At 52.9% G+C, this 25,333-nt stretch overlaps 2 protein-coding genes across 3 annotated transcripts in view; one reads left to right on the top strand and one right to left on the bottom strand.

Annotated features, from left to right (window-relative positions):
• Positions 1–2,047, top strand: part of Nmt1 (N-myristoyltransferase 1) — a 30,649-nt gene extending 28,602 nt beyond the window's left edge. The window contains exon 12 of the mRNA XM_076869199.2: positions 338–2,047. Coding sequence (XP_076725314.1) covers positions 338–358 — 21 coding nt within the window. The 3' untranslated portion in view covers positions 359–2,047. The remainder of the gene's footprint in view (positions 1–337) is intronic.
• Positions 2,048–5,793: 3,746 nt separating this feature from the next.
• On the bottom strand, positions 5,794–25,285 carry Plcd3 (phospholipase C delta 3). Of its 2 annotated transcripts, none has more exons than XM_076870937.2 (15): positions 25,053–25,285; positions 14,395–14,556; positions 14,089–14,317; positions 13,547–13,676; positions 12,400–12,628; positions 11,919–12,120; positions 11,605–11,749; positions 10,516–10,668; positions 9,361–9,507; positions 9,099–9,249; positions 8,203–8,319; positions 7,435–7,601; positions 7,050–7,185; positions 6,786–6,935; positions 5,794–6,638 (listed from the first exon to the last, which is right to left on the bottom strand). In XM_076870937.2, exons 1-15 carry the CDS (start codon positions 25,201–25,203, stop codon positions 6,550–6,552), a joined length of 2,358 nt encoding a protein of 785 aa, XP_076727052.1. In that variant the 5' UTR covers positions 25,204–25,285; the 3' UTR covers positions 5,794–6,549. The 2 variants fall into 2 exon arrangements, with proteins under 2 accessions (XP_076727052.1, XP_076727053.1); XM_076870938.2 differs by having other exon boundaries at positions 25,141–25,191.
• Between the last annotated feature and the right edge of the window lie 48 nt (positions 25,286–25,333).

Raw genomic sequence — 25,333 nt, 5'->3', positions numbered from 1 at the left:
CCTGGGCTGCCACCCTTGCCCCTCCTTAGCCCTTTGTCCTCCAGTTCCTCTAGGAAGCTCAGGGGCATGGGTATGGTCAGCATTTACAAAACACTGTCCTTTGAGCTGGAGGGAGCCTTTGGCCCAGTGTTCCTCAGGAAACCACATCACTGGAAGGATCTGATAGAAATGGAAGCCTGGTGCTGAGGCTGGGTGAGAGTCCTCGGCTTCGTGTGAGCACTCAAATGATACAGGCCATGCTCTGTGGCCTCAATGGGCCAGAACTTCAGGACAGTGGGGAGGCAGGAGAGTCCTGGGCACTGTCAACTCAATTCTGCCTCTCCCTGTTGACTCCTAGGTCGGGCTGGTGTTACAGTAACCAGTTGCCAGTGAGATTCTGGATAAAGCCACTGAGAATTCAAACCAGGAAATGGAACCCTACCACTTGTTGGTCTAATTTTCACAAACATGAGAATCCCTGGCAAAGGGAACAGAACTGAACCGACTTTACCAAACCGCCAGTGAACTTGACAATTGTATTGCAATGGCGTAGGCTGCGTGAAGTCACTTCTGGCCGTGTCTCGGGTCTCCCTGTTTTCCACTTAATCACATCCTCATGCAGCCGTGATCAAGGGAATGTAACTGCTGAAAACTAGCTTGCGATTGGCATATTATGGAGTTAACGGGTGAATAATAAAAGTATATATATATTATATATATATATATAAATATTTTAAATATCTTTCATGTTCCAAATGTGCGAGGATGTTTGGTCTCTAATGAAAAGCTGAATCCAGTCATTCCTTAAAATTAGAACCCAGGGACAGTGGCAGACAGACATGTTGGCACAGTTTCTTCCTTCAGAGGCTTTTTTCGGGGGAGCAGGAAAAAGAGGATCTGGAGAACTTTATTCCATTTCCCTTTGGAATCAGCTACAGTGACTGACTGGCTTTGAGCAGGGAGGGAAGGTGAAGAGACTCTGCCAGCTCTAGAGGACTCGTATGTCACAGGCTGGCAGGTACAGCTGGGTGAAGCTGTGTTCTAATACTGAGCAGTGGGGACAATCATGAAAGCAGGTTTCATTCATTGAGTCCCTTCTTCCCTCCCCTTGACCTGCTCCCTGTAGGAGATCATCCTGTCAAGTATTTAAAAGAGCTCTTGTTGCCACCCTTGCAGGGATGATCCCCTTTGAGACTTTGCCTTTCTATGACTGGGGTGACTGGCAGTTTGAAGGGGACCTTAAACCTCCTTGTAGTGTCTGGGACTTGGTAGAGACCATATCAGTGCAAACCGTGCTTAGCTCATCTCAGAGAGCCAAGAGTAAGCACCCTGCTGTCCCCAGGGTGGCTGGGCAGGGATGGCATGGGGTCAATACCCAGACTCCTTCAGCCACCAGCCCCTGTCCTGTGCCTTCTTCAGCCCACTAGCCATTTCTTGCTGTGTCTTTTTTAGGAGACACAACCTACAGTGGCAGCAAGAGGTGGTGATTAGAAGCAGATATTGGCCACAGAAATGGTTTCCATGTAGCCATTGTCTGAGTCTAATTTTCACTGATGCTATTTTGTGGATTTTTGTGGTGGTTGTGATAGATGCTTCCAGTTTCTCCAAAAGTGATCAAGCCCCTGGTCACATGGCTGTCCACGTAGACATTCTTCAGTGGTGTTGAGCCAAGTGGCCTGTGGAAGATTGGGCTGTGGAACCGTCAGCAGCCCACATCCAGCTTCCACATAAATTGCTCTAGGAAAAAGTCCTGGGTAGACAGCATAATGTGTGGCGGGGGGATTTCTTGCTGCTTTCACCTCTTGGCCTCTTGTAGGGAGCCTTAGCCAGGAGCCAGACTTAGTGTCAGTGCACAAACTGAAGCCATTCTGTAGGACAACAGAGGTTTGCTTCAAGCCATGGGTTTTTGTGTGGTTTGCCAGAACCTAATTCTGCAGAGTCTCCAAAACTGGAGGAAATTTTTTGCTGGGGATGGGAGCTGTACCACCGTGGGAGTGCTGTCTGCTCTCTGCAGACTGCTGCTGCAGTTCCACTGTGGTGGATTTTTATCAGGTTTCTAGGAGCTCCCTTCTTCCCACTATCCTGTGCTGCAAACTGCAGGCACCAGCAAAAGTGACTGACCTTTGACTCCTTGACTCCAAGATACCCAGACCAAAGAAGCTGCCATTCTTGGCGTGAAGCATACTGAATCTCACAGACAGGAGGAGTCGGAGAGGTGGAGGCTTGCCTTCCAGACCTGCAGACAGTAGACACAGTGCCCCAAGTGCCAGAGCAGTTAACCCTGATCAGACCCCTCAGATGTCAAAGAACAAAGTATTCAGGTCTTTCCTACCTAGAGGAGACTTAGAATGTTGGAAAGATGCCCTGTCTTAATCTTGATCAGTTCTGAGCCAAGTCCCAGCTCAAGTTGCCCCTAAGATTTGGGGGTACACAAATCTTGAGTGAGCTTTGCTTTGGTTGACCTGGTCATGGAATAGGAATATTGAGTCCCCAGTGGCTGCTCTGGAAGAAACAGATCTCTTGGCAAAGACTCCAGCTTCTCCCTCCCCAAAACCAGGTCACTTGCTCCTGGGACTCTGCTGTTTTCCCCTGGTGGGGACCTGTCCAGGTCTGCAGGAGACAGCTCAGGGCTACTGTTGAGTTTCATTTCTGTCTAAACTGACCCTGGGTTCTTCACTCAACCCCTTCTGGAATTTGAAGCCAGGGAGCATCATCATCAGAAGAGAGGGTTCAGGACCTCCTATAGGAGCCTTGGTAGCACCATGACTGACTTGAACCAAACAAGGGAAGAACAGCGCCTCCAAGCTGACCTGCTCAGGCAGCCATATTGGAAAACCTCTCTGGGCCTGGCCACCACCTTCTGCCACCTAGTCCTCCTGGCTACCATATTCTGAAGATGACCTTTATCTCCTGTCTCTGGATTGACTCTATTTGACCTTGGACTCCGACTCTGTAGGGAGAGAGCCGGATAGAAAGGAGGCCTTAACTCTGGATTGGGGCCTACATAAGGCTCATTTTCCCCACACGTGCCTGTTTCTGAAGATGCTGATGTCTGAAGGCTGGCCCACACCAAGTTACTCCAACACCCTTTTTTAATGGAAAATTTCAGGCCTTGCCTACAACTAACTGCCATTGCCTACAACTTACTGGGTCTCTGAAGTCCAAAGGCAGATATCTCGTGGTCTAGAATTCTTTCCCCAAAGATGACAAGCATTTAACTAACCTGAGGCCTTGGACAGTTTCATAGAACTGTGATCTAGGACTGTCAGGTCAGGGAAGGAGGCAGGAGTGTCTCTTGGAGGCAGCCCTCTTGAGGCCTGGCCTCCATGCCCCAGAATCAGGGAGACCTAAGGCCTCACTTTTGCCTAGCAGTAAAGCAAAGGCAGGCCTACAAATAACCTGTATCAGGGCAAGGCTATTTAGGACAGTTTCATTTAATTAAACTCAAAAACATTGACTGGCTGGCAGGCAGGGCTGCATCTGGGAACAGAGAGGGCAAGCTTTACCTTTTTGTCTTGGCTTTTTTTTTGGGCTGTAGGGGGCATCCATTTCCAAGGTGGGGAGGAAATACCAAATGCATTGTTGTTCTGCTCAGTACATCTCACTTGTTTCTAATAAAGGAAGCAGCTGAATAAATCGATCTGCCCTCCTGGTATTCCTCTGGTCAGCAGGTGGCAGTAAAACAGATGAATCAGGGGGCTGGGCTAGAGCAAGGGTGATAATAAAGGCCCCCAGGAACCATGATACTAGGCCAGGTTTGGAAGACCTTCTTCCAGCATGTACTTGGCTCTTCTCACCACTAGAGAGGAACCAGGCAGAGCCAGGTTCTCCAGAGGAGTAACGGCATAAGAGCATCAAGCAGTTTGGTAGAGTCCGTCAGAGTGGCTTCTCACAGGAGGATACAGGCACTACACCCTGCCAGAATGTCAGGATACCACATCCCCTCATGGGACAGAAGCTGAGTGGCTCTATTGAGCTATGAGGGGCATGCCTCCCCAACTCTGGTGTTGCTAGGGATGAAACCCAGGGCCTTACTCATGCTGGATAGGAGCTCTACCACTGAGCCCACCAGGGATGCTTTTTAAATGTGACATTGCTAGGACCCAAGAACTGCATTTGGAATTCCCCATCCCATCCCCCAGTTCTTGTCCTTTGGAGCTTTTCCATTCCCTCATCCCATGATCTTCTCCAGCTCCCCATGGCTGTTATCTCCAAGTTCTTTCCAGGGAACTGAGAAGACATAAGAGCTTCCTAACCCTCATTCCTATGCCCTTATCTTGTATCCCAGGCCTTGCCCATCCCTTATTCCTGCCCTGAGCTTTGGCTAGAAGAATACAGCCCTATGGTGGTCTCCAGGGACTTCCAAGAATAAAGTTGATTTCAGCCAGGCACGGTGGTGCATGCCTATAATCCCAGTGGCTCAGGAGGCTAAGTCAGGAGGATCACAAGTTCAAAGCCAGCCTCAGCAATGGTGACGCATTTAGCAACTCAGTGAGACCCTGTCTCTAAATAAGACACAAAATAGGCTGGGGATTTAGCCCAGTGGTTGAATATCCTTGCCCCCCCAAAAAAGAATAAAGCTGATTTCTTCTTTGCTTTCACCATTCATATTTGTTCAGTTCCTGTCACCTTCCTAGCCTTAGGGACTGGCCCTTTCAATGTGGTTTCCTAGTTCTGGGCTCTTGTCCTAGCTGTCAACCCTTCCTTTTGCAACACCAAACCAGAAACAAGAAGCAGGATGGGGGCTCAGCCCTGGGCCTGTGCATGCCAGGCCCTGAACAGAACTGTCCCTGTAGACCAAACTGGATTTGGTCTCAGATTTGGCGCCCTGGGTTGTAAGTTGGCCATCTGGCCTTCCTGACAGCTATGTGCACCCGTCCCTGGGCTGCCTGGCCCATCCATTCTGGGCACCTTCAGATTCTGGTCATCCTCTTTCAGATACTCCAATTTATCAGAACTGAACTCCTCTCCTATTAAGAACCAGGAGCAGGCTGGGCATGGTGGCATACATCCCAGTGACTTGGAAGCTGAGGCAGGAGGATCATAAGTTTGAGGCCAGCCTCAGCAGTTAGGGAGGGCCTAAGCAACTTAGTGAAATCCTGTCTCAAAATGAAAAATAAAAAGGGCTGGGGATGTGGCCCAGTGGTAAAGTATGGTGGCACTCCTGCGGTTGAAGGGAGGTAGAGACTGGCCTAGCCTTGGGTTTTGGTTCCTATAGGCCTTGGGGCCAATTCAAGGCCTAGCCCGGCCCACCCTGCGGAAACCACCTTCCTGACTGCCCTTGTCCAATACTGGTGATGTTGCCTGGTGGAAACTAAAATACCACAGCTCCACGGTCCCATAAACTCCTTTTGACAGGCGTGATCCCCAGGTTTTTTCTGGATCCTGTCCTCCGGTATATTGCTTCCTCTTCCAGCATTGTTACAGAGGTGGCCTAGAGCGCTGCCACTTTCCACACTTTCATTTGTGAAGCCGTTTGCCTGTTCTTGGGGTGTGCTCAACTGAGCAGATGGGTCCTGAACCCAGCTGAGCCTGGAAAGTGGGGTTCCCTCAGAGTACTGCCCTGTGCCCCATTTAAGGCCACTGGTATGTGGTAGGGGAGTGGGTGACCTTGTGAATTAGTGTCTTCAGACAGATTTGTGATACTCAAAGCAGCTTTTAAGTCAAGTGCAGTGGTCAGAGCTATTTTGAGCCATGGCATCTCCCACAGCCACTCCAGGCTATCTTAGAAAACCCAAGCCCTGCTGGGGCTCTCGCTGCAGCCGTCCCTCGGGGCCAGTGTTGTGGTTCAGAGGTGCTGTGGCATGGGGGTGGTAAGGGAAACTTGCTTCTTTATTTTTCAAAACAGACACTCTCCCTGCCCTCTCCAAGGCTTTTTTGTTTGTTTGTTTTTTAATAGTGTTTTAGTGGTCCTGAGGATTAAACCCAGGGCCTCGCACATGCTAGGCGAGTGCTCTCCACTGAGCTACAGCCCCAGCCCCTCTCCAGGGCTCTTCTGTGACAAGTTACAAACCTACTGCCAGGTTTCCCCAGGGCTCCACCTCAACACTCCCTTCTTGCTCCAGGAAGTGAAGCCAAGGGAGGAGAAGCTCAGGTTGGAGAGCAGGAGGAGGCAGCCAGGAAAGCCTGGGGGCCGGAGGGCTTTAGGGTAGGCTAATGCCTGGGGTGGGGGATAGGGGGATAGCTCTGTGGGGCGGATGGCCCTGCCAGAGGTGAGAAGAGCTGAGGGCTTAAAGGTGTCCTGCTTCCCAAGTCTCCTGACAGCTACAGGCCTGCCTTCTTATAAGTCATGATGAAGATGTGGGCTGAGGACCAGAGGAGCTGAAGCCATCTCAAGACCCCAGGGTTGGAGCCCACTGATGTCAAGTGAGCGTCTTAAGGGCACAGATCCCCTGCTAGTGGCCCAGGAGGGGCCGGGTAGCCCTCAGCACCCAGTGAAGTCAGCAGCTGCTGAGCCGGCCAGGTGGGAGCGCTGGAGGGACTGTTGCTCCCACTAGTCCTCGAAATGGGGGAAGAGAGGGCTCTGTGCAGACTGGTACCCGCAGAACTCTAGGGTGGTCCTTTAGTCCTTCAGGAGCGCTGGATGCAGATGTGGACAAAAAGCGTGGCAGGAGACAGTGATGCCCCATCCTTGGAAAGCAGGTGGATGTGGCGGTACCCTGTAGGGACAGCAGCCAGGCATCAGATCCTTGGACCCAATTCCTGCCTGGTTCAGGGAGGGCCAAATGGGGAAGTCAAGGGTCAAAGGTGAACAGGGCTTGAGGCTGGGACCTCATCCTGTTCCATCCCCACCGGCTTCCACCAACCTTGCTTCAGGCTGTTGAGAGGCAGTGTAAACTGGCCCACAAAGTCATTGGGGGAGGTGGTATCATAATCTTCTACCACAAACCGCACCAGCACCAGCTCTGGGGCCCGCACCTGGAACTGCAGAGTCTGGCCCCAGTGGGGATTGAACCCTAGGGCACAGGTGTAGTTGTCAGGGCCCAGTTGGCCCCAGGGCCTGCCCTGTGCCTCCCTCCTCTGCTGTTTGTGTCTGTCCCCCACTCCCACCCATGGGCCCACCTGCCCACCATTATTGAGCACATAGCTGGTCTCCTTCCGAGCACAGTCTGCGGGCACCCCATGGATCTCCACACGCACCAGGGGGTCCACAATGGAGCTGGGCTTCTCAGCATTCAGCTTGGGCAGCTGCTGGGCAGTTAGTACCTGGGGAAAGGAGGCAGGGAGCTTTGACCGGGCCCCTAAACGGGGCCATGCCCACTCCTGCTCCCCTGCCAGGACAGGAAGCCTGTGGCCCTATCTGCATGCGAGCCAACGGTGCCTGTGTGGACACAGACACTCAGGCCACTCTCACACCAGGCCAGCCCTGGCTTCCTGTGTCTTCCTCTACTTCAGACTGGTGCCTCTCCAGAATGAGCCCTGACCCGAGGCTGGATCTTGGTCCACGCTGCTGACCTGGACTGTTAGAGTAGTTCTGGGAGGTCCAGGGCACTCGGGGTCAAAGGTTGTGTCAGGTTGCCGTAGGCAGGCAGGTTTCAGGACATAACCACACCGTCCATTGATGAGGAAGCGCCCTTCATTGAGGTCCATCTCATAACCTGGTGTCTGGAAGTTCAGGGCCACTGTGGACAAACAGGATTAAGCAGGGGCTTTTAGTGGCCCTCTCCTCACTGCCCAGTTTCAGGCGACTTGGCTAGAGAGGACACAGCTCTTTGCACAGAGGCCCAGCATCCTACTATCTGGTCAGAGATATCTGCCCTCACCATGACTTGCAGGAAGGGGGTCATAGCCAGGGGACCCAACCCTACTGTCACCTGTACCTTCTCCCTGCTATCTCTCAAATCTGGATGGTGGGGCTGGGCTGAGGTGCTAGAAAGGTCCCCGCTCTCAGGGCTAGGCCTGGGTCAGAACCAGGGCCTGAGAAGTTCTGGGGTTTCCATAACTAGCCCCAAAGGGACCATGCTACCCTCCTTTGGCAGGACTTGGTGTCCCCCAGAGCCCAACCCTGTCAGTCTTGACTTAGTAGGGCTGCCAGGTGTGTGTGCCCATACTTTTAAATTTCTAAAATTATAGAAACAGCTTTTAAAATCATTGTTGTTAATAGGATGCATATTTCTATCTTCTGGAAAGCTATGTGGCCCCCTCCCATGGCTGCCCAGAGGCTACACCTACCTAATGGCATCTGCCTGCCCCACTCCTGTGGCCCCCGTGGCCCCTACTCACCCAGCTGACAGCCTGAGTTCCACATCTCCTGGGGGTTGTAGTTGGCCGAGTTCATCCGCAGACCCGATGGATACACACGGGTCAGCTGGCGAGCATTGTGCCTGACAAAGCTGTTCCCTAGGGCAGAGTTTGGGCCAAGACTGTGACAGATTCTGGGGGTGTCCTTGCCCAGTGCCTGTAGCCTCCTGGAAACAGAGGCTGAACTCCCCCAATCCCAGCTTCCCACTCCCCTCTGACCTAGAGTGAGAGGGGACTCAGGAGGCTACCGAAAGCCAAACAGAGGCAGGGACACAGCCTGGCACTACAGCCCCAACCCATAATTCCCACATTCCTGACTCCCTCGTGGAACACCTGGCCCCAGGCTGATCCCCTGCCACTCATCACTCATCCTGCCCACATCCTCCAGCCACAATCTGGGTTCCTGGAACCTTCCATAGGTCATGCCTCTGGGCCTATGTACAACCTGTTCCTCCTGTCTGGAAATTCCTTCCCCTCTTCCCCAGGCTGCTTCCTCCTCGACCTTCAGGTGAGGTGTCTTCTCAAGCTTCACCTGCTCCCGAAAGACTTCTCTGATCTCACCCACTCGGGTCGGACTTCCCCAGCCCCCATGATGGCCTGACTGATTACCCATCTATGTTTAGCTTACTACCGGGCTGTGAGCTCTGTGAAGGCAGACACAGGCCCTCTCCTGCTCGTGGCTCTCTCCTCCATCCACGCCTGGCTCCATGCTGGGCCCTCATTCCCTGAATAGAGCCCCTCTCTGGGGTCCTGATCTCTTCTGGCCCCCACAGTCTTCTCAATCTCTTCAGACCAATTTCAGGATATCCCCTGACCCTCCAGAGCCTGCAGGGTCCTACCACCCTCCTGCCAGGAGACGCCAAATCTCCAGTTCCTACCTGCCTCCCGGATGAACTTCTTGGCCTTGCGCTCACTGAGGGAGCTGACCTGGTAGGGCTGGGGTGGTCCAGGGCCAGGGTTCAGGGTCCGCAGGCGGGTGGCCCAGCAGTACACAGCCAGGGCTGACAGCTCCGGGGAGATCTGCTTAGCCTGGGAGACCAGCTTCAGTGGGGGCCCCTGGCTGGAGCCCCCTAGTGCCACCTCCCTTCCCATCCCAACCTCAGCCCCTGCCAGTCCACTGGTCCACCCAAGATGGCTCACCTTCCGTCTCTGCTCTGCAACCTCTGCGGCTTCTTCCCCCTCCTCTTCCTCCTCTTCCTCCTCCTCCCTGTCGGATAAAATTCGGCAGTCCTCCATGTGTGCAGCTGGTAGCTTCTTCCCCTTCACCAGGACCCGGCCTTTCAGCTTCTATAGAGGACAATATGGACAGGTGAAGCCCTCCGGCCCCTTACAGCAGCCAGTGGTCAGCCATTCAGCCACCATTGAGACTGATAGGGTTGGGTACAGGAAGGAGACAGGTGAGCGATGTGGCTAATAGGAAAAAATAAGGAATAACCTACGAGGCCATCAACAGGTACAGCTAATGGGGTGCCTCCCTCCATCAGAATACCACACAGCAGCAGATACAAACAGGATAGCTCAGGCCTGAAAGGGAAGGGATCCTCTTCCAAATGGATCTTTCAAGAAAGAAGTAAGCAGAACATGTAATGACATGAGCCTTTTTGTGTAACATTTAAAAGAGAAGTTATGTACATAGGTGTGTATGCACGTGAATATTCTGGAAGGGTTGTGGAATAGAATGGGGTGGGCCTAAGTAGAAGACGACCCATTTTTTCACATTTTTTCATTGTATACCCTTTGTATAGTTTGGTTTTTCATACTAATACCAAAATCAAATCTCACCCACACACAAAGGTGAGTCAGCATTCCTACTTATTTGGCACTGGGAGGAAGAAAAGAATCTGTCAGAAGCTGTAAAGGTTACACGTCCTAAGAGAGCAGATCAGATGCTCTGGGGCTTGGGGGAAGGGAGGAAGGCCTCTGACCAGAGGGCTGAGGAAGCTCCTAAGGTCCAGGGAAGGGCGGGGGACACTGGGCTGGAATTCTGAGCAGGTGGCGCTTGGTGAGTGCAGGTGGCTGGGACTCTGTGGGCAGAGACACAAAGGTGGGCAGGGCAGCACCCGGTGAGGAGCGCTCTGAGTAAGGTCAGGGGATGGGTTGTGTCTAATCTGACATGGAGAGCTAGAGGGTAGCACAGAGACGGATGAGTGGCAGGTATCAGATGACCCGAGAAACAGGGAAAGGTTAAAGCAGAAGTGAGGGGTCCTGAACCAGAGAGGTGACATGAGCAGGGCTGGGTGGTGGATACCAGTCAGACCCTCCTCCCTCCCAGGCTGGGGGTTCTGGGAGCTTCACCTCTGGCGACGGCAGCTCCTCAGGATTCTGGGAGTCTAGTGCCTGCATCACCAGCATGTCTCCCAGGATGGTTCGAAGGTGGCGAGCCATGGCAGCCTGCTGCTCCAACCCGCAGTGGTTCTCAAGGGACAGGATGACAGGGTATGGGGACAACTGGGGAGCAAGAAGGGCAGCTGCTTAGAGCCACTGACTCTCCCTCAGTCACTACCTTTCCTCTACATCTGGCCTCCAACTCCTTCAGAACAGGAAGGCAAAGGCAGAGCTCTGGAGAACCCATTTAGAGAGATCAAGTCCATGGTAAGTGGGACACACGGGGCCAGTATGTATCAGCAGACCAGTTAGATCTGGGCCTCGGGGAAGGGGTGGACAGTCTGGGACACTGAGGGCAACTGCAGGAATGGAGTTCTTTTATAATGCTCTGTGCGTCCATGACATATACTGTGTCAACTATATTGCAACGTCCCACCATTATTTGATAGGACCGTATAACTTGATTTTTTTTTTTTTTTTTTTTTTTTGGTGCTGAGGCTTGATCTCAGGGGTGCTCCACCCCTGAGCATGTCCCCAGCCCTGAGGTCTGTATATCTTGGAGCTGCAATACTATGTAGATGCTACTCTGAGATTCTCCTATGGCTTACTCTTTGGAAGTCATGATTAAAATTCTCTTTCCTACCCTCAAGGTTTTCTTTTTCTTTTTTGGTACCGGGGATTGAACCTAGGGGTGTTTAACCCCTGAGCCACATCCCCAGCCCTTTTTAATTTTTTTTTTTTTTTTTTTTTTTTTTAAGACAGAGTCTTACTAAGTTGCTGAAGCTGTCCTCAAACTGGCAATTCTCCAGTCTCAGCTACCCTAGTTGCTGGCCCCAAGGTTTCTTCTGGAAATTTCGTGATGTTAATACATGTGTTAACCGTGAAGGCAGGAGGAGGGAGCACTGAGTCCAGCTTTATTCTTTCCCATTGGCCAGTTTTCCCAGCAGCACTTGGTGAATGAGTGGCTCTCTAGACAGGGACTAAGGGTAGCTAGTGTATGAATGGGGTGAGGGTCACTGGGAAGGCTCTGGGGCTGGGTATGGGGTCCTAAGGGCTCACCACGAAGGCATGGTCACGCACGGCTTGGATCACATCTCGGAAGAGGATCTTGGAGGTGAGTGTGTGGCCATGGTAGATGACGGGCTCCCCTCCTGGGCCTTCCCAGCAGTCCAGTTCCACACAGCGGCATCCCTGGGCAAAGGCCCTGGACATACACATGGATGGGCAAGGTGTTGTGTGGATGCCATAGAGCCAGGCAACGGTCAGGCTGAGCCAGGGAGGTCCCTGGAAGCCCAGCATAGGGGTTGAGCCCCATATCCCCTCCCTAAGCTGGGCTCCCAAATGTGTTGACCTCCCCCACTGGGCTGCAGTACCTAACATAGGCCTCCGTGCTGCTGGGCCCCCCAATCTGAGAGTCAGTCAGATAAGTATTGTGAGAGGAAGAGATGAAATAGTGGGCAAGAGGCTGGCCCATATCCTGGAACACACACGTGTGAGCCGTGTCCAGGGCAGCCCCCTCGGGTGACAGCAGGTACATCATAAAGCCATCCAGTGTCATCAGCTCATGCTGCTTGGCTACAGAAAAGGGCAGGAAAGAGCATTAGTCCACAGGGGCTTCCGTGTCTAGACCCAAATACCCCTGTAATAACAACTAGAGCTCCTACTGACTAGACTGCAGACACATACCATTTAGTCTTCCACCACACCCTGTGAGGCAGACACATTATAATGCCAGGATACAGATGTGCAGTCTGAGTCTGCGAGTCAAGGTAACCTGCCCGAGATGGCAGAGCCCCTTGGCTGGGAACCCAGAGCGGTCAGGGAGCGAGACTGGGCTGAGCTCCCCAAACCCACCTGTCTCATTGAGTTCATAGGTCTGGATGAGCTGCTGGGCACGGGCCAGGGTGGCGCCATCCTCACCCTGGTCCTCCAGGAACTCCAATAGCTCAGGGGCACTCAGCACACGGTCCTCGCCTGAGTATCGACTGAAGATCTCCTCCAACTCCGGGCGCTTCAGCAGCCGCCGCAGGAACTCCTCAATTTCAGCTCCCTCCAGGCGCTCATTGTTGGAATGGTCACACTCCTGGAGAGCCAGGGATGGGAGGATACTCAACAGAAGCCACATGGAAGGAGGACTTGACCCCACTGTCCCACCCCAAGACCCATCTCAGCTGGGAAGGCAATGATCCCCACTCCACAGGTGGAGAAACTAAGAGCAAGGCTCTGGTCACACAGCCAGGGAACTGCAGAGTAGCAGGGTCTTGGGCTCAGTGTCTCTCCCCGAGATGTGGGAGGAAAAATCATGATCCTGGGGTAGGGCTTAGCCCTGGTGCCACAGGGCCCCTCCAGGTGCACACACAACCATAACCATTACCACATGCACACACTCACACTTGGGGAGTGTGCAATAAGTGAAAATTCGCAGAGTAGTTCAGGTGCAGTGTTGGGCTGTGGATAGGTACCACAGGCTCTCTCTCGTCTTCTAGGGTCACAGTTTGGTCACAGCCCCCACACAGGTGTCTGCTGTGTGCCCCGACCACTTCCACACATGGAGAGCTACCCCAGTGTGCCCTGAGACGGTGTTCCCACACAGGCACGTGTGGAGGGGCCACACATGCCTCAGTGCAGGGTCCTACGTGGAGGAGGGTGTGTGCGCCCAGGTGTCTGTAAACCAACTCCCGCCTGTGCTCCTGCGTCTTAGCCACACATGGTTACAGGTACAAAGGCGCCCTGCAGGCTGAGACATGAAAGCAGTTTTGCTGCTCACTTCAGAGGGCTAGGGCAGTGCCACCCAACCCTGGGCTCTGCCTGAGGATGAGAAAAGTTCTGGTTCACCACTCTAGTCCCATCCTGGCCCAGTGGCCAGGGGGAGGGGAAAAGGGTAACTAGGCCCAGATGTTGCTTTTCTGTAGGGAGAGGAGACTCCCTATAAAAAAGCCACGGTGGGGAGGGGTGCTGGGACCAGCAGAGTGGTGGCAGAGCCAGAGGGGTCAGGGTTCACCTTGAAGAGGCGGTAGGCATACATGTCATTCATGTCCACGTTGACCATCCTGAGGAGGCTCTTGATTTCCTTGAAGCTCATCTTACTATCCTGATTCGAGTCTGCCCGGTGCAGGTAGGAGTGGATCCAGGTGTGGGTGCTCAGGAAATACCAGCAACAGACTGGGTCCTTCCCCCCCACCCCCAGTGGCAGGCAACTGACCCATAACCCATCACTGCCTGGGTCTGGGGCTCTGGGGTATAGACTTCACTTTCTAATCAGCCTGTGGTCTCCCTGATCTCTGTCGCAATGTCCTCTGCATGGGACTCGGGCTCCCCAAACCAAGAAGGCCTCTCCACCTTTAAAAGGTCCTTCATCCTCCCTGAGGAGGGGCACTGCCTTCCTCCTTGGTGGCAACTCAGGCCAAGCCAGGCCAGGGTGAGTGTCCCACTGAGTTCCAAAGACTAGAGGCCCTACCTCCGACCTAACGGCAGGACCATGGCTTCCTTGGGGACTGGGGCTCCCCGAGGGACTGGTCCTCCCTTCCAGCACCAGCAGGATATTGGTCAAGCCGCTCGCTCTGGCTCATAGCATCGAGGCGCGCGCGCAGCTTGGCCAGGCCACGCACCCAGCGCTGGGCCTCCTCGGGGGTGGGTGCCGCCAGGTCCAGGTTCTTGCGGCGACCCTTGAAGGCGATGGTGAGGCAGCACGCAGGTGCGAAGGCGCCCCCATAGCACCGCAGGCCCTCGGACTGGTGCCCCTCGCGGACAGCCTCAATGTGCTGCACGTAGACTGCGGGCAGGCGGGGTCAGGTGGTGCCCAAGACCGTCCCCACCGCCCACCGGGTGCCACCCCCCTGGCCTACTCACAGATGTGCTGTGATGGCGCATGAGGGATGCGCCTCTGGAACCACACGCTCAGGCAGTCCTCCTGCAGCCGGTACAGCCGTTCCTTGTGCCACGTGCGTGAGCGGATCTTGCAGAGCCGGGAGCCCCGCAGCATGGCGCGCACGTCCTCGTCCTCCGTCAGGCCTGCCGGGAGGGACCTGGAACGTTGGACCCGGCCAGGCAGCGTCCCGGCCAGAAGCTCCCACCTGCTCTCCCCAGCTGGTCCGCTCCGCCTTCCTTCCCTCTCTCCGAGCCCTGTCAGTGAGCTTCCCTGCCCCTCTTCTCATTCAAACAAGTCGCCATCACTGCACTTGGCTTTTGGCTTTGAGGCCCCAAACACCGCCCATCATCCTCCCTTCTGAGTAGGGGCCTCTGCAATCCCTGAGCACATAACAACCTTCAGGCAGGGCCTGGCACTCAGGCCTCACTAAAGGTCACCCTTTTTGCTACTACTTTATTTTTTTTTTTAATATATTTTTTTAGTTGTAGATGGACACAACATGTTTACTTTTTTAAATTTATTTTTATATGGTGCTGAGGATAGAACCCAGTGCCTCACACATGCCCGGCAAGGACTCTACCACTGAGCCACAACCCCAGCCCCTTTGCTACCACTCTGTCAAAGCCTTCAAGCCCAGAATCTGCCACCAGTAGCAAGTTCCTTGATGTGAAACTGGTGGCCATCAGGAACATAGTCTATCTAATCTAAATCTCTCTTGCTACAACCCAAGTGTCTCACTTTTGCCTTCCCAAGACAAGGGAGGATAGCAGAGGCCATCTGTCACCAGAGACACAGACCAACAACCCCAGAACCATCCCTGCCTGGCTGATCTCCAGGTACCAGGGAACCACTGCACCACACTGTCCTTCTGCTCTGCCCTCTTCTTCCTCTCACTGCTGCAGCCACCCTGGGCAGTGAGAGGTGGTAGAAGAGCAGAATTTAAATTCAGGGGTCTGGGGCAGGAGGTCCCAACTCTGTTACCTTCCGGTTACCCAGCCCTGGTGGCATTAACCTGTGACTGCTCTAAGCCTCGTGTTCTCCACTTATAAAATGGGAACCACAATAATACCTATTGCAAAATCCAAAATTTAGTAAAAAAAAAAATCCAAAAATCAGGGCTCTACGCCCCTGAACATACTGCCTGGCCCCATGGCGCCGGCTCTGAACCCTCTCAGCATAAGTCCGAAACCAAAGGGTTATGAGCCAGAGGACAATAGGACAAGTGGGAACCAAGCCACAGCAGAGTCCACACCCTGTGGAGGGAGGGGGACAGCCAGGAGGGATGAGGGCCCAGAGTTTCCAGAGAATGGGAATCTGGACCTGGATGTGAAGCCTCCACATTTTTTAATGTTGGCAACCAAATCAGATTGGAAAAACAAAAAACCAAAACCGCCATGAGCCAAACAAAACTCCACATGCCTCTCTGCCTCCTTTTTTTTTTGTAAGAAAAAATAACCCAGGATTGAACCTAGGGCCCCTCACACATGCTAGCAAGCACTCTACCACTTAGCCACGTACCCGGCTCTTCTTTTCAATTTTATTTTGAGACAGGATCTCGCTAAGTTGTTCAGTCTAGCCTCAAATTTGTGATTCTCCTGCTTCAGCCTCCTAAGCATGCACTGGTCACTGTGCTCGGCTCCTTCTTTTAATAAGCTCCAGTTGCAAACTCTGACCTAAGGAAACAATCTTGGCACAGTGGCACATGCTTGGAATCCCAGCCACTAGGGAAGCTGAGGCAGGAGGATTGTAAGTTCAAGGCCAGCTTCAGCAATTTAGCAAGACCCAGTCTCAAAATAAAAAAGAAGGAGATGTAGCTCCTGGATTCAATCTCCAGTACCAAAAAAAAAAAAAAAAAAAAAAGTATAAATCTAATCTAAATCTCTTTGGAGATTTGCATCAACTCTTGGACTGTTTGTGGGATCTTTTTTCTTTCTCTTACTAGTAGCTGAGTCCTTCAAGGAAAGGCTCAGTCCCTCACCTCCTCCAGGAAGGCTTCTTTGATTTGTCCTCAAATGGCAGTTCTCCCTTCCTGACCAAGAGTACCTTTTCCTTTAATTAACCATTAAAAAAAACCCTCTATATTGTAAATCAGGGAAATTTATCAGGCCTGAGGGCAGAATGAGGTCTTATTTCCTCCCCAAAGCACTAGCCTTTATAGAAAGGCCCACAGTTGGGGGCTAATTGCGCTCTATCCCAGTCCTGCCCAGTCTTTCCTGAGCTCAAGGCAGAGGCTTGACAGGGTTTCTGAGCATTAGCTGAGCATGGAATCACCTGGGGGTGCAGAGATGCTGATGCAGCAGGTGTGGGGTACAGCTTGGGCATCTGTATTTAAAATTTTTCCCTTATGGCTTTGAGGGTCACAGAGAAGCAGGATCTCAGGGGCAGGAGAAAACTGCCCTTCTTGTACCCAAGAAGGAGTACCTTCTGGGGCCAGCCTGGGGCCCTCACAGCTCCAAGAGATTTCTTGGGGACTTGACTTTGACCCTCTGGGTCAGTGCCCACTTGCCGGCCCCCTGGTCAGGAAGGGGAGGTGGAACCCTCCTCCTCTTTCCATTCAAAGAGCCAGACACCCCCTGTGCTGCAGGCTTCCCACCACACTCAGGCGACCTCTGAATCTCTCCTGAGAAACAACAGGGGGAGAAGTCAGGGAAACCTGCAGTGCCACTGTGGCTGGCCCACTCCACCCCCTCAGCCCTGGGAAAGGCTCTGCAGCAAGGCCACCTCCCCTAACCCGCCAGTCCTCCAAGTCTGTGGGGGTGGGGAGGGGGCTGGTGAATGACTAAGGCCGGAAATGGAGGTGAGTCACTCAGCTTCTGTTTTGTCCAGAGCTTTCTGCAAACAGGCCACAAAGACAAACAGCCCACGTGCCAGATGCCCCCTGGCAGGTTTTCACATGGAGGGGCTGCTACTCCAGGCCTTTGCCCCCAGCTCCCTTGGAGCCTGCTGAGTAGAGAAGAGGGGTAACATTCCAGGCTGCCCACCCAAGTGGCACTGGCCTCTGAATCACATGGTCCCCAAACCTCTCTAACTACACATTAGGTGTGTAGCCAAAGGAAAAGTCGAACAGAATGAGGTTCAACACAGGCTGGGCCTGGGGCTGAGTCCTGGGCTGGGAGCCTTCTAAACTGTGGGCAGTGAGGCTGTCCAGGAGCAAGGGCAGGGCCAGCAGAGACAAGAGGCAAGGTCAGCAGGAGGGCCTGGCTCACTCTCTACTTAGCCACCCAGGAAACATCTGTAGGTCCGTCCAGGCCCAAATTCACAGATGTTGCCCCAACCTCATTCCTGCGGGCCCTGAACAGGTGCATAAGCCCCCCACCTCCTCTGTCTGTGGGTTTTCTATCTGACCTCAGGCCAGGCCCAAGGCCACTCTTGTCAGAGTGGGTGGGGGAATAATTATGAAATAATAGCAGGAAAAATGAGGGTGAATAGCCAGAAAGTGGGGACAGCCCAACTTTTTATCCCAGATGAATGGATAAGCACAAAGTGGCAATATGCACACAACATGGTGTCGCTCAGTCTTAGGAAGTCTGAGTCTTAGGAAATCTGACACATGCTGCAATTCAGATGAACCCCCAAAACACAATGCCACATGAAAAAAGCCAGGCGCAAAATGATAAGCAGTGGGTGATTCCACTTATTTGAGGCTCTCAGAAGAGGCAAATTCATAGACAGAAAGTAGTTTAGAGGTTGCCAGGGGCTGGGGGAGGAAAGAAGGTGAGGGTTACTGCTTAATTATTACAAAGTTTCTGTTTGGGGCTGTATTAAAAGTTTTGGAAATAGGTAATAGTGGTGGTTGCACCTATTATAATTAATGCCTGTGAACTGGCCACATAAAAATGGTTAGAATGGTCAAGTTTATGTTATATTTATTTTATCAGTTTTTTTTTTTTTTTAATCTGGGGATTGATCCAGGGGTGCTTTACCACTAAGCTACATCTGCTGTCCTTTTTAATTTTATTTGTGGTACCAGGGATTGAATCCAGGAGCACTTAACTACTGAGCCACATCCCCAGCCCTTTTAATTTTTTTTTTTTAATATTTTTAAATCTGAGTTGACAGCAAATATGGTCTTTCCTGCCTGCTTAGATTTTTTTTTTTTTAAAGAGAGAGTGAGAGAGAGAGAGAGAGAGAGAGAGAGAGAGAGAGAGAGAGAGAATTTTTTAATATTTATTTTTTAGTTTTTGGCGCAACATCTTTGTTTGTATGTGATGCTGAGGATCGAACCCCGGCCGCATGCATGCCAGGTGAGCACGCTACCACTTGAGCCACATCCCCAGCCCCCTTTTAATTTTTTGAGACAGGGTTTTGCTAAGTTGCTGAGGCTAGCTACGAACTTGTGATCCTCTTGCCTGGGATTACAGGTGTGCACCACAGTACCCAGCACTTTACCCCTATTTTAAACATTTAATAATATACCAGAAACCACTGTATACTTTACTTGTATGTGTGTGTGTGTGTATGTGTGTGGTTGGTTGTGTGTGGTGCTGGGGACTGAACCCAGGGCCTTGTGCATGGGAGGCAAGCACTCTACCAACTGAGCTATATCCCCAGCCCCACTGCATACTTTAAATGGATGCATAATGTGGTATATGAATTAATCCTGGTGGGGGGGACTGGGACTGAACCCGGGGTGCTCTACCCCTGAGCTTCATCTCCAGCCCTTTTAATTTTTTAAGATTTTGAGACAGGGTCTTGCAAAGTTTCTGTGGCTGGCCTCAAACTTTCCATCATCCCACCACAGTTTCCAGAGTCACTAGGATTATAGGTGTGTGTGACTGTGCCCAGCTCACCGTGGCTAAAGGGCCAATGAATAATACCTATTATTGTTACTGCTATGTGTCAGGCATTGTCTCATCCATGATTTCAATGATGAAGACTGATTTAGTTTTTGCTGTAAGGTTTGGGATTTGTCTTACCACTCTCTCTTTCTCTTTCATTTTTTGTGCGGTGCTAGGGACTGAATTCTAGCACATGCTAGACAAGCACTTGACCACTGAGCTACACTCAAGTCCATATCATTTTTATTTTTTGGAAGGGTACTGGGGATTGCACTCAGTGGCACTCAACAACTGAGCCGCATCCCCAGCCCTTTTTTGTATTTGATTTAGAGACAAGGTCTCACTGAGTTGCTTAGTGCCATGCTGTTGCTGAGGCTGGCTTTGAACTCATGTTCCTCCTGCTGGTAGGAATTCAAGAGTGTGCCATGCGCCTGGCTCATTTTATTTTTTTTTATTTTGAGAAAGGATCTCACCAAGTTGCTGAGGCTGACTGTGAACTGGTGATCTTTCTGCCTCAGTCTCCCAAATCACTGGGATTATAGGTTTGCCTATTAATCCAGCATGGATTAACATTTTAATAATAAAAACTGCTAACCTGGTGCAGTGGCACATGCCTGTAATCCCAGCAACTGAGGAGGCTGAGGCAGGAGGATCGAAAGTTGGAGGCCAGCAGGGCTTGGGGGCATATGATTGTAATCTTAATGCCTTGGGAGGCTGAGGCAGGAGGATTGAGTTCAAAGCCAGCCTCAGCAACAGAAAGGCGCTAAGCAACTGTCTCTAAATAAAATACAAATAGGGTTGGAATGTAGCTCAGTGGTTGAGTGCCCCTGAGTTCAATCCCTCGTACAAAATAAATAAATAAAAATGAGACAGAGAGAAAGAAAGTAAGTTAGAGGCCAGCTTCACAATTTAGTGAGACCCTGTCTCAAAATAAAATGAAAAACAGGGCTGGGGATGTAGTTCAGAGGTAGAGTGCTTCTGGGTTAAATCCCTTGTACCACAAAAGAGAATTAACAAACAAATAATAACAAAAGCTGCTAAAGAGGCAAAGAACATCTAGCCAACCCCTCTATGGTCACCGGTGGGTGAATGATAGAGTTCGATCAAGTTGGGAGTTAGAAGAATCTAATCCCAAATGAGAAAATGCACGAGGCACTCAGTTTAGGGCCTGGCCCGTAGTAGGTGCAAATAATAACAAAGTCAGGACCTGGGGCAGGCTCTGGAGGTGAGTGGTGCCCCACGAGGGAAGAGGCAGCTGCCTTCCTCATACCAGGGGGCTCCATACTGGTCCTCTTCTGGAAAGGATGAGGTTCCTCCCACCCACTGAGCCCTAGGGGCTCAGATTCCTTCCCTGAGCCCACTGCTCATCTCGGCCCCAGAGAAGCCCATGGCCTAGCATTTCTAACTTTGGCCTTCACCAGGGCATATGATCTGGGGTCTCTGTAGTTCGCCTAGGTGGCCAGAGCCAACAGCCAGAGACTGCCTCAATAATCAGGGCAGTCTTAGGAGAGCCACTGACGCTCAGAGAGGGCAAGCTGTGCACTTGAAAATATTGCAGGTCATCTAAAGCCAAGGTGGGTGCAGAGGTGGCCATGTAGGGTGCTGGCAGGCCAGCACAGGCCCAGGGGAGAAGCAGGGGCATTGTGTTGTTCTGGGTGTGTAATAGGGGTGGTATGCAGAGGGCAGGGTGTGTAAGGAGGGGTTGGTCTCCAGTCAGGGTATGTGCAAATAGGGGTGTGTGTGTATGGGGGAAATGTTGGGGAGGGAAATAGGCAGTGTGTGTGTGAGAGCCAGTGCACACTCAGGAAGGGTGCCCAGGGCTCCTGCAGGAATTCGAGACATGCAGGGAACAGAGTTTGTGCCAAGGCCGAGGGCAGGAAATGAGCAGCGTTTCCTGGTGCCCGGCCCCAGGAAATGCTGGGAGAGGACACGCAGAAGGACAGGTTCCCAAACACCTTCCCACCTTGGCCCCTTAGTCAGCAGGCAGCCCCTGCACGGTGGGTCCCCCTCACTCCAGCTGGCAGCCACATCCAGGCTGGAGGCAGGGAACACCAGTGTCCACAGCATTCTTGGAAGAATAAACAAAGGCAGGAAGGGTGGGTGGTGCGCCCCCTGACCATGCCAGCTACATGGAGGTAGCAGCACCTTCCCGGTGGGGCCAGAAGAGGCATGAAGCCTGTTGGTGGCAGAGGTGCGGCTGGGGGCAGGGAAAAGGTGAGGGGGCCACAGGACATGAGAAAGCCAGCCCATGCTTAGGATGCCCCTGCTTAGCCTGGAGGGCTACCCAGCCCTTCCCACCTCCAAGCCAGCACCTGCCAGAGATGGGGGTCACTGTGGAGACCCCCACTTGCCAATCCCACCAATGACAGTCCCACTCACCCTGCAGGAGACATCCTAGATGGGCCATGGAGAGAGCCCAGGGGTGGGTGCAGGCATGGAGAGGACGGAACAGGATTGTGCCTACTCAGTCCTCTGCCTGCTGGGAGGATTAGGGGTCAGGGCGGAGCATCAGGGCACAGGCGCAGACAGGGCTTTGGGGAGCTGGGACTGCTGGATAAAACTCAGGGCAGCGGTTAAATGTGAATTTCAGGAAAACGACAAATGCATTTTTATAAGCATGACCCATAGGGTTGGGGTGTAGCTCAGTGGTAGAGCACTTGCCTAGCATGTGTGAGACCCTGGTTGCACCCCCCAGCACCACAAAGGAAAACCAAAACAAAAAACCTAGGAGGACCTCTGGAGGTTGGCCAGTCACCTTGGAGAGAGCAGCAGCAGGCCCTTGCCAGGTGGAAGCTTCTCTTTCAGTTGTTTTAGGAGCCTGGACCGGGGTTCAAATCTCTCAGCTATACCCAGCTTCGAACCTGGGTGAGTTATAGAACCTCTCTGAGCCTCAGCTTCCTTATTTGTAAAAGGAGGCTCCGGGTACCGCCGCCTACCTCATGTGATTGTGAGCAAAGGTGATTAATACTCCAGGAGCACCTGGTGTTAATTAATATTTATTCATTTGATAACAGAGAGCATCATGGCACCCAGTCTGTGGCACAGGACAGACGCTCTTAACTGCGCAGTCTTGGGTGGGGGCTTCACCCCTTCCCATTTCAAGTTTCTCACTTGTCACCAAGAAGGGCACTTTCCCACAGGGATGTCAGAGGACTGAGTGGGATCACCAGCGGGGGTTCCCTGGGCTGTCTTCCCACCTCTGCATATTCCCCGCCAAGCCAGGGCTCAGCCCTGGGCTGGGGTCGCTCCCACTGGGGAGGAGGGGAGTCCTCCCGGGTTAGCTTCATTCTCCCTTGTGTGGTCCCAAGAAATGTTCCTTCCCTTGGGTCCCTCTGAGCCACTCCCTGCCCTAGTTCCCTGACCTGATCTGAAATAAGATCAGTTCTCTTAGCCTAAGGGGTGTGGTGAAGGCACAGGAAGAGCATGGGGTAGGTTCTTCTTGGGAGGGGCAGAGGCTCTGGTGGTAGTGGAAGCTACTTGTGTGGTAGGCCTAGGCCTTGGTCCCCCATGGCCTGAAGCACTAAGCCCCAGGACACCTGGGTCTTGTCTCCACCCTGTCCTTGGGCTCAGTGGGGTTTGATAGGGGCTGTCCCTACAGACCTACATTCCTCTCAGGGATCACTCAGCAGTCACTCAGCAGGATGAACCAGTGTGAGGAGGGAGGGTGGCCAAGATGACATTCCAATTCTCAACATAGTTCCTGACAGTGTCACCCTTGTGAGGTGCCCAGAGCGCCTGTGCAGCCTTACTCAGATGTTGGGTGCCGAGTTAGGCTAATAATTAGGCATCCACTAGCATCCAAGCTCCCCAGGGCAAGTCTCTGTCAACCACTGCTGCAGCCATGGCCAGCACCTGGCCTACTGATGGACAGAGGCAGACAGGTGTGCAGTGGCCTCAACTATATTTTCCCTTGGCATCCATACCCCCATCAGGGGCTGACTCCACTTCTTTGGCTCCTTGATAGCCCTTGGAGGGCACACTGGCACATGCCTGTAATCCCAATGGCTCAGGAGGTTGAGGCAGGAGGATCACAAGTTCAAAGCCAGCCTCAGCAACTTAGCATGGTCCTGAGCAACTTGGTGAGACCCTGTCTCTAAATAAGATATCAAAAGAACTGGAGATGTGGTTCAGTGGTTAAGCACCCCTGGGTTCAATCCCTGGTACCAAAACCAACCAACCAAACAAATAAAAACCTTGGCTATCTTGGCAGTGGATCCCCTTACCACGGCCATACCTTATTCCCAAATCACACTGCTTCTTAGCCCAGAGAATGGTACCACCTAACCAGAGATGCCTTCCAGAAGGCGCATCACAGAACCCCCTTGTCTACCTAATAGGAGCTTCTTGAACCCACACCCCTGCACTAGCCCAAGTCTGAGCTCCAACACCTTTCCCCAGCTACTCCTCTGCCTCCCTCCTATGGGTCTCCTTGTTCTGCCCTGGCTTTCTCCATCCACTGCCATATAACTCCTGCCTGAGAACTTTCTGGGGTTCCTACTGCCTTCCAAATAGGGTCTGTAACTCTACAGGGAGAAGCTGTGAATAGCTTCTCCCCCCGCACCTGCTTCTCCCTTTTCCATTCCAATCGCCCTCCAGCTTTGGGGTGTAGCAGGGCCCTCCCTGGCTCCCTGACATTACATTTACCCCACTCCTTTCTGGGTCTCATTCTTACTTCCACTGTCTGACCTGGCTGACGTGCTCAGCTCTCTAGGGGCAGAGCACACAATAAATGCTGGACACGTGCATTATTGATGGGAGCGTAGGGCAAGTCTTGGCAAATAAAGCACAGTGTTCAGATCATAGTCTGTGCCCAATAAATTCAGGTGGAATGAGTGAGAGAAGGGCGCAGTGATGGAGGGAAGGCAAGGCTGGTAACTGGGACATCTGAATTCTGCCTGAAGATTGGCCCCAGTGTTTCTGGGCAGCCCTGTTTTTCTGCCCTGTCTTTCCCTAGTTCTATGCCTGATCCCTCTGTCACTAACTGCTACCAGTGGCAGTTCTCTAGTAAGGTTCTTTACTTTTATAAAATGCTCTCATCCATTCCCCCCTTGTTATTCAAAGCCCTCACCCCAATAAGTCTCACTTCACCCATACTCTGAGGGTGCCAGTGGTGTGCTGGAGCACAGCCTGGGTGCCCTTCATTCACTATGTGATCCCAAATTCCTTGACCTCTCTGAGTCAGTTACCTCACCTGTGAAATGAGGATTACACCTCCTTCCTCTCCGGAAGGTGCAGAGGATTGTATGATTGCATGTGTAAGTCACCCTGTGTCTGGCTGTTTCTGAGACATGCTTAATATGCCAGTTACATTCCTTCCGAACTAGTGACTTCCCTTAAGTCTGAGCTGGGAACTTGGGCTTTCTGACAGTGTTGTCCCTGGTTACCACAGTCCTGCCAGTACTGTGTCGCTGGAGTTGGAGTTCTCTTGGGAGGCCACTCTCTTTCACAGAACCGGCCACAGATACCTCAACCTTCCCAAGGGCCGCCAAGAACCCTGGATGTCCTGGGAACCCATAGAAGAGAGCCGGGTGAAGGACACTCCAAGCCTTTATCTCCCCCTCCACTTCCCTGTCCCCGGGAACCCCATCCTCGTCCCATGCCCAAATTCACACTGTGGTGACACGCCCCGCGGGCGCCTCCTGGTGGCGCGGACATCCTGGATGCCTGGCTCGGCCAGGGAACCTCGGGTGACCCCAGGTGCGACCCCCAGTTGAGACGGTGCATGCAATCTTCACCATTGCTTCCCAGCCCCATGCCGCCAGGGAATCCCAGAAGTGACTGCCCGGAACATCCCGCTCCTCCCGGAGCGAGCCCAGGGAACAGTCCGAGCCCCCCCTGAACTCCCGCTGCGTGTCACTGACCCATCTTTTTCAGCGCCCGCAGACCGGGCCTCTTGGTGCCGCCGTCCGGAGACGCTGGCGAGGGCTGGAGCGCGAGGGGCGCAGAGACCTGGACAGGCACCGGAGGCTCCTCAGGCAGGCGGCGGCACCTCCTCCAGTAGCCGCACAGCATGGCGTGTGGGGCCGGGGCCGGGCCCGGGGTCTGCGCTCGGGGACGCACCAGCGGAGACACCGCTCGTGCCCGGCCCCGGCTCTCTGCGCGGCCCCGAGCGAAGAAACTTAGCGGCGCCGGGAGAGTCGGG

This window comes from Callospermophilus lateralis, chromosome 11 (assembly GCF_048772815.1).
Source record: "Callospermophilus lateralis isolate mCalLat2 chromosome 11, mCalLat2.hap1, whole genome shotgun sequence".
Lineage (NCBI taxonomy): Eukaryota > Metazoa > Chordata > Mammalia > Rodentia > Sciuridae > Callospermophilus > Callospermophilus lateralis.
The sequence above is the reverse complement of the archived record's forward strand: the minus strand, read 5'-3'. Positions and strand labels throughout refer to the sequence as shown.

What these genes read in the sequence shown, in the direction of transcription:
- Plcd3 (XM_076870937.2), bottom strand. Translation starts at nt 25,203, where the DNA reads ATGCTGTGCGGCTACTGGAGGAGGTGCCGCCGCCTGCCTGAGGAGCCT. An exon ending in CAGAGCGAGCGGCTTGACCA is followed by an intron (nt 13,677 to 14,088) that starts ATATCCTGCTGG and finishes GAGCACCCACAC; the next exon opens with CTGGATCCACTCCTACCTGC. An exon ending in TGCGTGACCATGCCTTCGTG is followed by an intron (nt 10,669 to 11,604) that starts GTGAGCCCTTAG and finishes CTTGCTCCCCAG; the next exon opens with TTGTCCCCATACCCTGTCAT.